This window comes from Bos javanicus, chromosome 13, assembly GCF_032452875.1.
Source record: "Bos javanicus breed banteng chromosome 13, ARS-OSU_banteng_1.0, whole genome shotgun sequence".
In the NCBI taxonomy this organism is placed as follows: Eukaryota; Metazoa; Chordata; class Mammalia; order Artiodactyla; family Bovidae; genus Bos; species Bos javanicus.
In genome coordinates, this window is record NC_083880.1 from 29,877,385 (window position 1) to 29,890,571 (window position 13,187).

The 13,187-nt window shown below is 42.6% G+C and overlaps 1 protein-coding gene across 3 annotated transcripts in view; it reads right to left on the bottom strand.

Annotated features, from left to right (window-relative positions):
- FAM171A1 (family with sequence similarity 171 member A1) overlaps window positions 1-13,187 on the bottom strand; it is a 130,130-nt gene that overhangs the window by 20,256 nt on the left and 96,687 nt on the right. Inside the window, exons 2-3 of one of the 3 annotated variants that reach the window (XM_061436124.1) lie at window positions 13,065-13,158; window positions 8,712-8,888 (exon numbers count right to left, since the gene is read on the bottom strand). The exons of 1 other annotated variant lie outside the window; for it this stretch is intronic. In XM_061436124.1, coding sequence (XP_061292108.1) covers window positions 8,712-8,888; window positions 13,065-13,158 — 271 coding nt within the window. The remainder of the gene's footprint in view (window positions 1-8,711; window positions 8,889-13,064; window positions 13,159-13,187) is intronic. One more of the 3 variants, XM_061436122.1, reaches the window with a different exon arrangement.

A 13,187-nucleotide genomic window follows, 5' to 3' on the forward strand; every position in this document is an offset into this window, starting at 1 on the left:
ATCCAGAGAAAACCAAAATTCGAAAAAAATATGGACCCCAATGTTCACTGCAGCACGATTCACAATAGCCAAGACTTGGAAGCAACCTAGATGCCCAGCAACAGATGAATGGATAAAGATGTGGTTCAAATATACAACAGAATATTATTCGGCCATAAAAAAGAATGAAATAATGCCATTTGCACCAACATGGAAGGATCTAGAGATTATCATACTAAGGTCAAGTAAGTGAGACAAAGACAAATTATCATATTATATCACTTATATGTGGAATCTAAAAAAAAAAAAAGAAAGTAGGTACCTCTACCGTTTCTCTCATGAGTAAACTTTCAGTTATCCAGCAGTCAGGAATGGAAGTAATTGAATTAGCATTAAAATGTATATTGCCCTATAACCAAGGTGTTATCACTAAGCATCGGCTGTCATTCAGGGTAAAGTGCTGGAAGGCTGCCTGGATAACAGGAAGTACACACTGACTGAATCAGGCACCCTGTTTGGCCCTGCAGATGGAGAATACACTTGCATTTTAATAATAAGTGGTCAGAGCTCCCCTATGGAATGCATCTTAGATCAGGTGTCACAAACTTTTTCTGTAACAGTCCAGATAGCAAATATTTTTCACTTTGTGGGAACAGCTCTGTTGGTGCAGGAAAAGCTCTCACAGACCTAACATGAACAAAGATGGCATGGTTGTGTTCTAATGTCTTACTCCACTTGGGCTGCTGTAACAAAATTAACTGGATGGCTTATAAACAACAGAAATGCACTTCTTCATTCTGGAGGATGCCAAGTCCAAGATCAAGGTGCTGGCTGATTCAGCTCTGGTGAGAGCTGGTTTCATTGGTTCACAGAGGTGCCTTTTCATTGTGTCCTCACATGCCGTGTCCTCACATGTGGAAAGGCCAAGGGAGCCCTCTGGGGCCCCTTTCATAAGGTGACTAATCCCATTCATGGGGGCTTCGCCCTCATGACCTCCAAAGGCTAATACCATCATCACTTTGGGCATTAGGATTCTAACATATGAATTTGGGGAGAACACAAACATTCAGTCCATAGCACTCAATAGAATTTCATTCAGGGATGCTTAGATTTCATATAATTTTCATGTGTCATTAGATGCTCCTCTTCTGATTCTTTCTTCAAACATTTAAAAGTGTAAAAACCATTCTAAGCTTTCAGGCCATAGTTTGTTGACCCTTATTTAAATGAGAAATTCTTAATGGATTCACAAGTTACTAGTTCTGGCTGTTAAACACTTTGAAATTCAAGTACTTTGATTTACCTGAAAAGTATATCAATTAAAGTGTTAAACTGGTTTGAAATGCTAATTGCATTTGAATCAATCATAAATAGTAGATAATTAGTAAATAGTGCTACATGCTTAATATGTGTTCCTATTTTTTTCCCCTGATCTTATAATATTCTTGGAACTTTTCATTTAACTGCAATAATTTAATTTCTACTTAAATAATGACATTATGGATTATATATAATAGTAGAAACACCCTTATGAAATATGTAGGCTTCTGTTGAGCTTAGTAAGTTAAAGAACATATGATTTCTTTGAAATGTCCATCCAAAACTTTAAAGACAAAGTTTTCAGAAAACTTGTTCTGATTCATTTGATCACTTTTGAATGACTTTCAAATGTTGCCTTTTCAAACAATCTGTTGGAGCCTGGAATTCGACAGTTACAATTTTCACTGTATGGGCTAAGTGAAAAAGACCATTTAAGTGGAACTAGATCAACCATACAATGAAGATTCTCAATGACAGAAGGCTCAACGCCATCGAGAATATTTCCAGAGTGGAAGTAGAGAATTGGATAACTTACTTTTTAGAGGCTTCATGACAATGCACATTTCTTTGTTTTCACTGATTTCTACAGTGTATTAATTTCCTTTTGCTCCTGTAATAAACAACCACAAACTCAGGGGCTTAAAACGACACAAGTGGGTATTCTCTTATATCTAGAGATCAGAAGCCTGAAATCGGTTTCACTGGGCTTAAGTCAGAGGATCAGTAGGGCTGGTTCTTTCTGGAGACTGACGGAAGAATCCGTTTCAGTTTCTTGTTTCCAGCTTCTCATGGCTGCTTCTGTTCCTTGGCTTGAGGTCCCATTCTCCTTTTCAAAGCGCATCCCTCCAATTTCTGCTTCCATCATTATGTCACCATCTCTGATTCCTCCTGCATCTTGCTTATAAGGACTGTTGTGATTACAGTGGATCCATGAGGATAATTCAGCAGAATTTCCCCATCTCAAGATTCTCAACTGAATCACATTGGCAAAGTCCTTGTACCATATCAAGTCATATTCACAGAGTCCAGGGGTTAGGATGTGGAGCTTTTTGGGGGAGGGGGCAATTTTCCAGTCTACCACAGACATCAAACAAAAAAAATTTAAATAAGCTTTTGATCTTTGTGATCTGTATACAAAATAAACTAATGAGAGCAAGGATGCTGCTTCTACAGACCTGTGCCATATTGTTATGATGAATCTGTGTATGACTCCCTAGCGAAAGCATCACTGTATTAGGAATACAGCCTTTTATACCCCCACCTTATTTATCTATATTCAAATATATCCATTCAAAAATGAAGAGGCAGGAAGGAGTAGAAGAAGCACAGCAGCAGGGATAGAAGCTCTAGGGTGGAGAAAATGCAATACAACTGTTCTCTCTCCAGACAACCACTCAAAGCATCATTCTTTAAACATATAGATACAGGTCTAAACATATACAGATATAGATATATAGATATGTAAAGGTAAATTCTATGTATAGAATCATCTTTTACCAACGTTATAATATCTTAAACTGCTCTAAATCTTAAAATATCTAAATGCTCCTCATCTGATTCAATCATTCAGCAAACATTTTAGCTGGGTGCCTTGCAAGTGCCAGGGACTGTTCTGGATCATGAGGATTCAGAGATAAGGAAGACTCAATGAGGACACGGATAATGACTGAGACACTGTAAGGCCATGTTCTTACAGACTTCTAGTGCCACCGCTAAATGGACAACATGCTTAGGAGGGACCAAATTATTGGTAGGAAGATGGAGAAGGTAATTTGAGAGGAGAGACTCTGTTCGTGCAATCATGCAGTGTGACAAGTGATGAGGGGGACCAGGTACATCCAGGGAAGAGCACACAATTGGGTGTGGGAGCAGTGGAGGGTGTGCAGGAGACAGTAGCCGAAAGTGAGCTGGAGAGCTGGGTGGGGACAGCTCTGAAGACATCTGTGTGCCGTGCTGAGTGTGGACAGCCTCATGATGAGTAGCTCTGAGATGCTCTAACAGGGCAAAGGGTCTGTGGTTCTGACAGACAGCCCAGTGGCAACCCAGAAGCCCTGGTAGAGGGAAGGAGAGTGGCAGACAGGTAGACAGCTACAAGAACTGGTCAGAAAGAAGGCAGAGTCTGTACCCAGACAGAGGTTAATGAAGGAGATGAGAAGGTAGGTTGAAGAAACGCTGATCTGACATCAGCACGATCTTGCAAAGGACCAGACATGGCTGCCAGTGGTGCAGGGAGGTGAAGCAAAAGAATAAATGAGCGGGGGTGAATGTCCCTCTGGGCTCTCAATGCAGGGGGGCCTGGTTTGATCCCTGGTCAGGGAGCTAGATCCCACATGCTGCAAAGAAGATTCTGCCTGCTGCAACTAAGACCTGGAACAGCCAAACAAATAAATATTTAAAAAAAGAATAAATGTGGGGTAACTACTGGTGTGTGGTACCCTTAACAAAGAGAGGAAACACAGAAATGAACAGGCATAAAGGCAGAAGCATGCCTGTCTGTTACAGGCACATGAATCTGAGTTTCCTGAAGGATATCTAAAGGCAGATGTCTAATAGACAGTCAGGAACACAGATCAGAGAGCAGACTTAGGTGGATGGGTGGCTGTGCGAGTATGAGAAGTCAGAGGATACAGCCCCAGTGACTGCATATAAAGTGAATTAGGAGCTGGGCCCAGGGCAGAGCCCATATGGCAGGAGAGGAGGGCCCTGGGGGACACTGAGTCAGAGAGCCAAGGGAGGTGGGCCTTCCTGTCTAGAGAAAAGAAACCCTCTAATGCTTCAGAGACATAAACGGGATGAAGAGGTCACTTGATTCCACAATCAGGCAGCTGCTTCTGAGTATCACGACTGTGGTTTCAGGAGACTGGGAGACAGAAGCAGGATTGAAGTGAGTGAGAAGTGGGAGCAGCATGTGGACAACAATCCTTCAAGAAATCTGGGCTAACTAGGACTTCCCCGGTGGTCCAGTGGTTGAGAACCTGCCTTGCAATGCAGAGGATGCGGGTTCAATCTCTGGTCAGGGAACTAGGATCCCACATGCTGTGGAGCAACTACTGAGCCCATGTCCCTAGCTACTGAGCCCGTGCGCTGCAACCAGAGTCTGTGTGCCACAGTGAAAAATCCCACACGACACAACAAGAATACTTCATGCTGTAACTAAGACCCAATACAGCCAAATATGTAAATAAATAAAAACTGAGCTAACAAGAATCTGGAAAGAAGTGGTCTGGATGTCATGGTTCGAGAAACCCTTCTGCAGAGTGCTAAAGAAACCCTTATCTTTGTTTACTGAATAAACTCTTAAGGTGTACTATGTACCAGGCACTGAACTAAGCTTCTTACAAATATTAACTCATTATTCCCTGGGGAGGTTAACTTGATATGTCAAATTAATTAGGTCACAGCACTCAGATATTTGATCAAACATGCCTGGAGGTTGCTGTGAAGGTATTTTTAAGATGAAATTAACATTTAATTCAGTAGATTTAAATCCACTGATTGAGTAGATTATGCTTCCTGTAGGTGGGCCTCATCTAACTAGTTGAAGGCCTTAAGAAAAACGTGGACCTCCCCCAGGCAAGGAGAAATTCTGCCAGCATATGGCCTTTTGGACTCAAATTGCAGCATTAGTGTTTCTCTGGGTCTCCAGTCTGCCAGCCCATCCTTCAGATTTTGAACTTGCCAGCCTCTTCAAGTGTATCAGCCAGTTTCATAAAAGAAATCTCTCTCCCTCACAGAGACACACACAGACACAGACACACACACACAGGCACACACATAACACACCCACCCACACACCCACATCCTATTGGTTCTGTTTCTCTGGAGTACTCTGACAAATAAAGACACTCACCATAACATTAGGTACTATTCTATGGCCCAGAGAGGTTATGTAACTTGGCCAGGATCACACAGCCAATAGCTAGCAGAATCGAAATTCTAATCCGTTGTGTCTCAGAGTCCTTGCTCTTAACCACACACTCTACTTTGGAGCACTGCCTTGACGTGTTGGGGACCAACCTGGGTGGACAATGTGAGAAGGAGAATATACAAGGGACGAAGAGCCTCAGGCAAAATGCATGCTGTACAAGTGAGGAAACAGGACAGGTGGTTGGCCTGGGCCGGGCCTCAGAGTTTCCCAAATGGCAGATCCAGGGCTTCAGGAGGCAAAACGCAAGCTTTCCCCTCTCCTTCTACTTTCTGTCCCTGCTTCATCATCCACATCCTTTCCTCCCTACAGAACTCCTGTCTTCCTCAGGGGTTCCCTCAAGTTGCTTTCTCATGGGAGCCCAGGACTCCTTACATCCTGACCAGGAACATGTGACTCAAAGAGTCACCAAGCCATGCAGAATGCACACCAATGACAAAGTGCCCACATGACCCAGTGCCACATGTCCATGTGTGAGGATGATCCTTCTAACAATGTCAAGTTTGGTGCATCTGGTAAAGCCATGGAATTCAACACAAATAACTATGCAGTCTGTTAGTAATTGTTTGGAAAAAGAAACAAAACCAACGTAAAACAAACCACATCCCCTGCAAACTCCAGAAAGCCCAACAAGCATTTAATTCCAAATATAAATTCATAGAACTAGAATTTGACTACTCAAAGAATTCAGTTCAGTTCAGTTCAGTCGCTCAGTAGTGTCTGACTCTTTGCGACCCCATGAATCACAACACGCCAGGCCTCCCTGTCCATCACCAACTCCCGGAGTTCACCCAAACTCATGTGCATTGGGTAGGTGATGCCATCCAGCCATCTCATCCTCTGTTGTCCCCTTTTCCTCCTGCCCCCAATCCCTCCCAGCATCAGAGTCTTTTCCAATGAGTCAACTCTTCACATGAGGTGGCCAAAGTATTGGAGTTTCAGCTTTAGCATCATTCCTTCCAAAGAACACCCAGGGCTGATCTCCTCTAGAATGGACTGGTTGGATCTCCTTGCAGTCCAAGGGACTCTCAAGAGTCTTCTCCAACACCACAGTTCAAAAGCATCAATTCTTCGGTGCTCAGCTTTCTTCACAGTCCAACTCTCACATCTATACATGACCACTGGAAAAACCATAGCCTTGACTAGACGATTAGGTGTCTTTGAAAATACATTTGATACCAAAAATCTCCCAAGAATTTGTATGCATGGTCTAACAATTTAAAACTCTGAATTACGTTTTCTAAAAACTTGTCTTTTCAAGTTTTACTTTCATGGGATTGAGAAACCAGTGGGGTATAAGGTCCATTGTGTTGTCAAAATCCTAAACACAAGCATGTACTCCTTCCTGTAATCTTACTACAAATGTCAACTGTAAAACTTTCTGGAAGAAAAGTCGTAAATACATATTAAAAGCGTTAGAGTTTTGTACTTTTTGAAGTCAGCAAATCTTCTTTTAAAATTTTATCCTAAGGAAATAATCATGGCCATATACAAAGATTTAGCTACAAAGACATTTATCCCAGCACTGGTAAGAATAGTAACTTTTTTTTTCTAATTGTAGGAGATTGAGCAACTGAATTACGACATAAATATACAAGGGTATACTATGCAATATTAATATTGACATTGCAGAATAACCATTGCTATGGAATAATAATACCAGGGAAAGATGTTCATGATAACAAATGCTTTTTAAAGGCAAGTTCCCACTCCAGACTCTTGCCTGGAAAATCCCATGGACAGAGGAGCCTGGTAGGCTGCAGTCCATGGGGTCCCTAAGAGTCGGACACGACTGAGCAACTTCACTTTCACTTTTCTCTTTCATACATTGGAGAAGGAAATGGCAACCCACTCCAGTATTCTTGCCTGGAGAATCCCAGGGACGGGGGAGCCTGGTGGGCTGCTGTCTATGGGGTCACACAGAGTTGGACACGGCTGAAGCGACTTAGCATAGAACAGTACATAGCATATAATCCCCTTCACGTTAAATGTGTATTTTTGGAAGGCAGCCTCTAAGAGGGCCCATGATGTCTACTCCTGCTGTCCATCCACCTGTGTGGTGTTCCCTGCATTGGAACAGCACTGGGCTCTGTGACCACCTGCATATGGAAAGAAGGAGGAAGAGGCCACTTTGACCTTTGATGACAAAAGACCTAAGTCGCCTAATGGTGACTTTCATTTTGCTCCTTTGCCCCTTTGTTTGTTGTTGTTATTGTTTAGTTGTGACCAACTCTTTTGTGACCCCATGGACTATAGCCCATCAGGCTCCTCTGTCCATGGGATTTCCCAGGCAAGAATACTGGAGTGGGTTGCCATGCCTTTCTCCAGGAGATCTTCCCTACCCAGGATCGAACCCATGTCTCCTGCACTGGCAGGTGGATTCTTTACCACTGAGCCTCCTGAAATCTTGTACTTTTTGTTTGTCAATTTCTCTTGGGTCACTTGCTCCACAGCTCAGTGGAACCATGCTGTCATGTGTGAGTGGCCCTGTGGGGATGCCCACGTGGCAAGGCATTGAAGCCTCTGGCCACCAGCCAGTGAGGATCTGATACCTGAAAGCACACTGGTAGCCCCTGCTGGATCCTGAGAGGAGCTGGCTGACAGCCTGACTGCATCCTTGCTCAAGATCTGACTCAGAACCACCCAGCTCAGTTGTGCCTGGGTTCCTGACTCCGGGATCCTGACTCCCTGAAATGGTGATGTTCACTGTGGTGTAAAGCTGCTGACTTTTAGGGCCGGCTGTTATGCCGCAAGAGATAACCAATATACACATGCATAGTGCAATGGCTGGAAGGAAATGCAGGCTCATCTCCAAGATACTGTGGGTTCAGATCCAGGCCTATCGCACTATATTAAACATAAAGACAGTCACAAGAATTTTTGGTTTCCCAGTGCGTTAAAGGTTCTGTTACACTATACTTTAGTCAATTAAGTATGAAACAGCATTATGCCTAAAAAAGCTAATGTACCTATTTAAATTAAGAAATACTTTATTGTGAAAAATGCTTACCATCATCTGACAATACACAGTTGCCACAAATGTTCAATTTGTAAAAAATGCAGTATCTACAAAGTGCAATAAAGCAAAGTCTGCTTGTAATCTAAAATACGATTAGTAGGTTTCTCTAGGTGATTTTTAGTTTCTTTTTTGTATAATATTGGCAATGTTGTCTTCCTTTATCAGAACACAGAAAAAAGAAAACCATAAGACCAAGAGAGATTATGGGATCTTCTAAAGAATAAAAGGATAAAAGATTAGGAGAGGCAATTCAAGTCTAATAACCTTTAAAGATTCTTAAGCAAATTAGCTTAAGTGTGGAAAAAAAAAAAAAAAGGTGTAAGCCTTACCCACCAGAAACCATGCAAAGTGCTGTGAGCAGCAGCATTCAATAACTTCAAGGAAAAGAGACTAGCACAGGCTTCTTAAAATGGAAATCGAACAGTAATGAAGTCCACTAGCCGATCGTTGGCACGGGAGTTTGCTTACCCAGTTTCTGGTCAAACCGCCACGCCGTAACATAGGCATTGTGCCTCAGACTGCTCTGTGTGGCCAGGGGCACGGTGACATAAATGGGGCCATCCACCAGCACCGGCGTTCCATCACTGCTGAGCAAGTGGACGCTGACGGCTGTGACAGGGGTTAGGTCGTACCTGGTGCTGTTTCCTGGAAGCAAGAGGCAGTCTCCATCACATGCACACACAAGACCCAGGTGGGGCTGCAGAAACTGTTTACAGAAAAATGTAACGGCTAACATCTACAAGGATTGGGCCTCCTACAAACCAGGGACTGCATTCAGCATCTTATATGCACAATCCTCACCATGACATCCTAAGGTAGGTAAAAATCCCCATTTTACACATAAACACACTGAGGCTCAGAGATGGGAGTCATGGAAACAGGCCCATAGATGGACATTAGTGTGTGGTAGGGCTGACATCCAAGTTCAGGTCTGTCCATTCTAACCACTGTCCTGTGCTTTCAAAAGGAGTTTCAAAATGGAAGGGGGACTGTCTGCATTGGGAGAGAAGGCATGTGTGTGAAACCCTGAAATCAACTTCTCTACAAAGCGAGCCCTGTACACATGTTAATTACTTGGCAGATCACCACATTGGAACCAAATGTTTTAAATCAGAGACTGCTTTTAAAAAATAAAAAAAAGAATGAATTTCTTCAAGGAGTACTTCAAAATATTAACTTCTACTAAAAGGACACTATTGAAAACTTGCACTTGAAATATTTATGAGTTATTTTGGTTGCCATTGTTATTTTGATCTGTTTAAAAGGAATTTAATATACCAATTATTCTACATTAGAGGCCTTTTCTCCAAGCCAATGGTTTAAGGACTATCTACTTTACAGATAAATTGGGGAATGCTTATGAAAGCGGTATTATATTTATACACTTAAGGGATCCATTTGAGAAGAATTTTTCTCCAGTGAAATATAATATATCATACAAAATGTATTCGGTCATAATTTAAAATCTTCCCTTGAATACAATGAAAACACACTGACAGAAAAATTTAAGCTACATTAGAACATAATTTATTGGGTTTCTTATTAAGCTCCTTATATACCTATCTACTTATCAATTAACTACCTGAGTTAATGCAAACCTCCAGTTAGGACTAAATTTAAACATTTAAAACCAATCTAGTGAATTTGAGAGTTTCACCAACCAGTGGTAGCTAACCTCTTTGCAGAGAAATTTCTATACAGCTAATGTTAGCACTTCGGAGAAGGCAATGGCAACCCACTCCAGTACTCTTGCCTGGAAAATCCCATGGACTGAGGGGCCTGGTAGGCTGCAGTCCATGGGGTCGCTAGGAGTCGGACACGACTGAGCGACTTCACTTTATTTTCTCACTTTCATGCATTGGAGAAGGAAATGGCAACCCACTCCAGTGTTCTTGCCTGGAGAATCCCAGGGATGGGGGGCCTGGTGGGCTGCCGTCTCTGGGGTCGCACAGAGTCGGACACGACTGAAGCGACTTAGCAGCAGTAGCAGCAGTAATGTTAGCACTACCTTTTATGATTCACATCCATCTCTGTTTTCCATTGAAGAAAAAGGGATGGAGATAAGGATTTTATCAAAAGGTCCACATCGGAAGCATAGATTCAAGTTCTGAAATCGTTTAACCTGACCATTTCATTGTAGGGTGAAGAGAACCAAAACCCAGAATTCACCATCCTTTTTTATCACAACATCCTGTGGACAGAGGACCTAAATGTATCCATTGCCCAAAGGCAACACAGAAGCCAAGCCAGATCTCTCTAGGCTCTGCTGAACTCTCCGGATGAGACAGGACTTAAAGACAGATTAAGTGACCTGACTTTATATAAGCAACTTACAGATAACGTTTTCAGTTAGGTAATGCTGCTTCTTTAAAAAAAAAAATTAAAAAGTTTTTTTTGGATGTGGACCATTTTAAAAGTCTTTATTGAATTTGTTACAATATTGCTTCTGTTTTGTTTTTTTTAATTGCTTTGTTTGTTTGGCTTTTTGGCCATGAGGCATGTAGGATCTTAGCTCCCTGATCAGGGGTCGAACCCACACCCGCTGCATTGGAAGATGAAGTCTTAACCACTGGACCACCAGGGAAGTCCCCAAGGCTGCTTCTTTCATTAAAACGCCAGGCAGGAAGTCTAACCCCGGAAGCAGCAGGTAGAGCAGAAAAGTACTCCACTCTCACCCTCCATCCTTTCCTTCCACTTAACACTGCCTCTTGACTCTTAGAAATGGCATCCCTGTTGTCCCTACTCATCCCCTTTTGAGTCTTCATTTTGTATAATCTTGCACATCCCTGGCCCAGGAAGCCCTAGTCCCAGAACCAGATCTGCTACCAACTAATTATGTGGCCTCCCCCAAGTTATTTCACTCTTCTGGGGTCTGTTGCTCTGAGCTGCAAAACTAAGGAGGTTGGACTAGATGCTTTCTTATGAATCTATAGAAAGAAACAAACTGTACTACAAATATTCAAAGTAAGAACAGCACTGAAGAAAGAAGCATATTCATTTAAAGCAATGTGTACTACCAGGTGCATGAGATTTAACATTCTTTAGAAAGTTCTCTGTTCAAAGACATGGCAAGCAATTATATCTGCTTTCTTGAGGGCTCTCTCCTCTCTCAGTGCTTCCACTCCATACCTTCCAAAGGGCTCTCGACCCCCCCATTTTTCTTATTCTGGAAGCACTCATGCTTTGAAGGGCTACACTGTTTACCTTCCAGCCCTTCTTATGAGACGGCAACTCCTTACAAAACACGGAGTTCTCTATACAAGGACTCTCTCCTTCTTGATGTTCCATCTTGATATTACCTGACTCCTATCACATCCCAATAAAGACAAGCAGAAGCAGCACCCTAGGACCAAGCTAGGAGGCCGCCGACTCATCACTTAGAACAAAAGGGGTTTTGCCCAGATAGCATCCAAAGTTCTGTTTGGCTTTGCACGTTAGTCATATCACTGACTCCTCTCTGTCTTCCCTTAGTTGCCAGCAGAAGTAATTTCTTAAAAACCCTTGCGAACATCACAGAGCAGGTCTGGGCTTTCTTAGCAACCACAGGGGAAGCATGAGGCTGTGAGGATGCACAGGGAAGAGAAAGTGAGGAAGCAACTGAAAGCTCCACGTGGCTGCATTTCTACAGCTCTGGAAACTCTTTCAAAGTGGTGGCAGGAATAAATAACCCCCCTTAGGACACACCAGGGAAGCCAGTCACTCTCCAATCACACTTATGGTCTCTGTTTACTTCACTGAATTCTACTGATAACCTGCCATCTCACATGGATTAGTGTGGTCCAGGCTCTCACACTAAGTTGAAACCTCTTAGGCGCATTTTATAAAACAGGAGGCAAAGGTGGGGCAGAAGAGAAGCCCCAGTTAATGGGCTGCAGGGGTGCCAAGTGGATACCACGCTGGTGGCTGCCTTTCCTGGGAGGAGGCCTGATTCTTCCTAGGTCAACTGGCCAGTTATTTCAGTGGAAAACAAGCTGAATATAACCTTCCAAAGACTTTCTCTCTTCCCTCTGAAATAACAGAGTGATTTTAAAATAAAACAACTCCTCTAAAATCAATTGTTCTATGTCTTCTCTCTGCCTTACTGTCATCTTGCGTTTTATAATTTATTCAAGACATCTTGGAACTGGAGCACAGAAAAATGACTGAGGTCATCCCGCCAACTTCGGGGTTTTATGATGGAGGCTGGATTGGCGGTTTCATGATGGCCTCAGATTATTATGTTCCCTGAAATACTATTTCCCTCCCAGGCCTATCTATTTAAATGAAAAGTCAACTTTTTTCCCCAACAATATTCACTTAAGATGAACCATGCAACTCTTCTGGGTGTTGGTGATTGACAATTTATTGCATCATTATCAACACAAACATTCAAGGAAGAAGAAACATTTCTCAAAACAGGTATCACAGAGGGAAGAAAAACAGGTAACAAATCACCAGGTGACCTTGAACTGTAACCAGACATTTATCCACATTCTACAAAATGGATCATATGTTGCAGGGATGAAAGGCTTTTGCAGGATGATCAGTTTCTGTAAAGCACTAGACGATTAGGCGAAATTCAATCAAAGCATCCCTGGGAAATACAGCAACCTACTCACCTCATGGGATTCAACCCAGAACAGCCTTTGTTTTTCAAGTTTATGTTGTGACTCATGTAAAGTATTGGGGAAAGAGAAAGGGGGAGACAAGAAAATGACTCAGGAATTGAGACTCCACCACCCTTTGTTCACCAGAAGGAGGAACGGGGACCACGTTAGCACGGCGTTCTCTTGAGCGCAAATGGAGGTAAAAGGCAGTCTCTCACCAATAAGGAATTATTACCTGTTTTCTGACTGGTGGCTTTCTGTTTCTGTGATCTTTGAGTTCTGTGAGTCCCACCGGCATAGGGTGAGAATGACTGAGTGGACTTACAGATCTGCCAGGAGATGATTCAAAATCAACTAT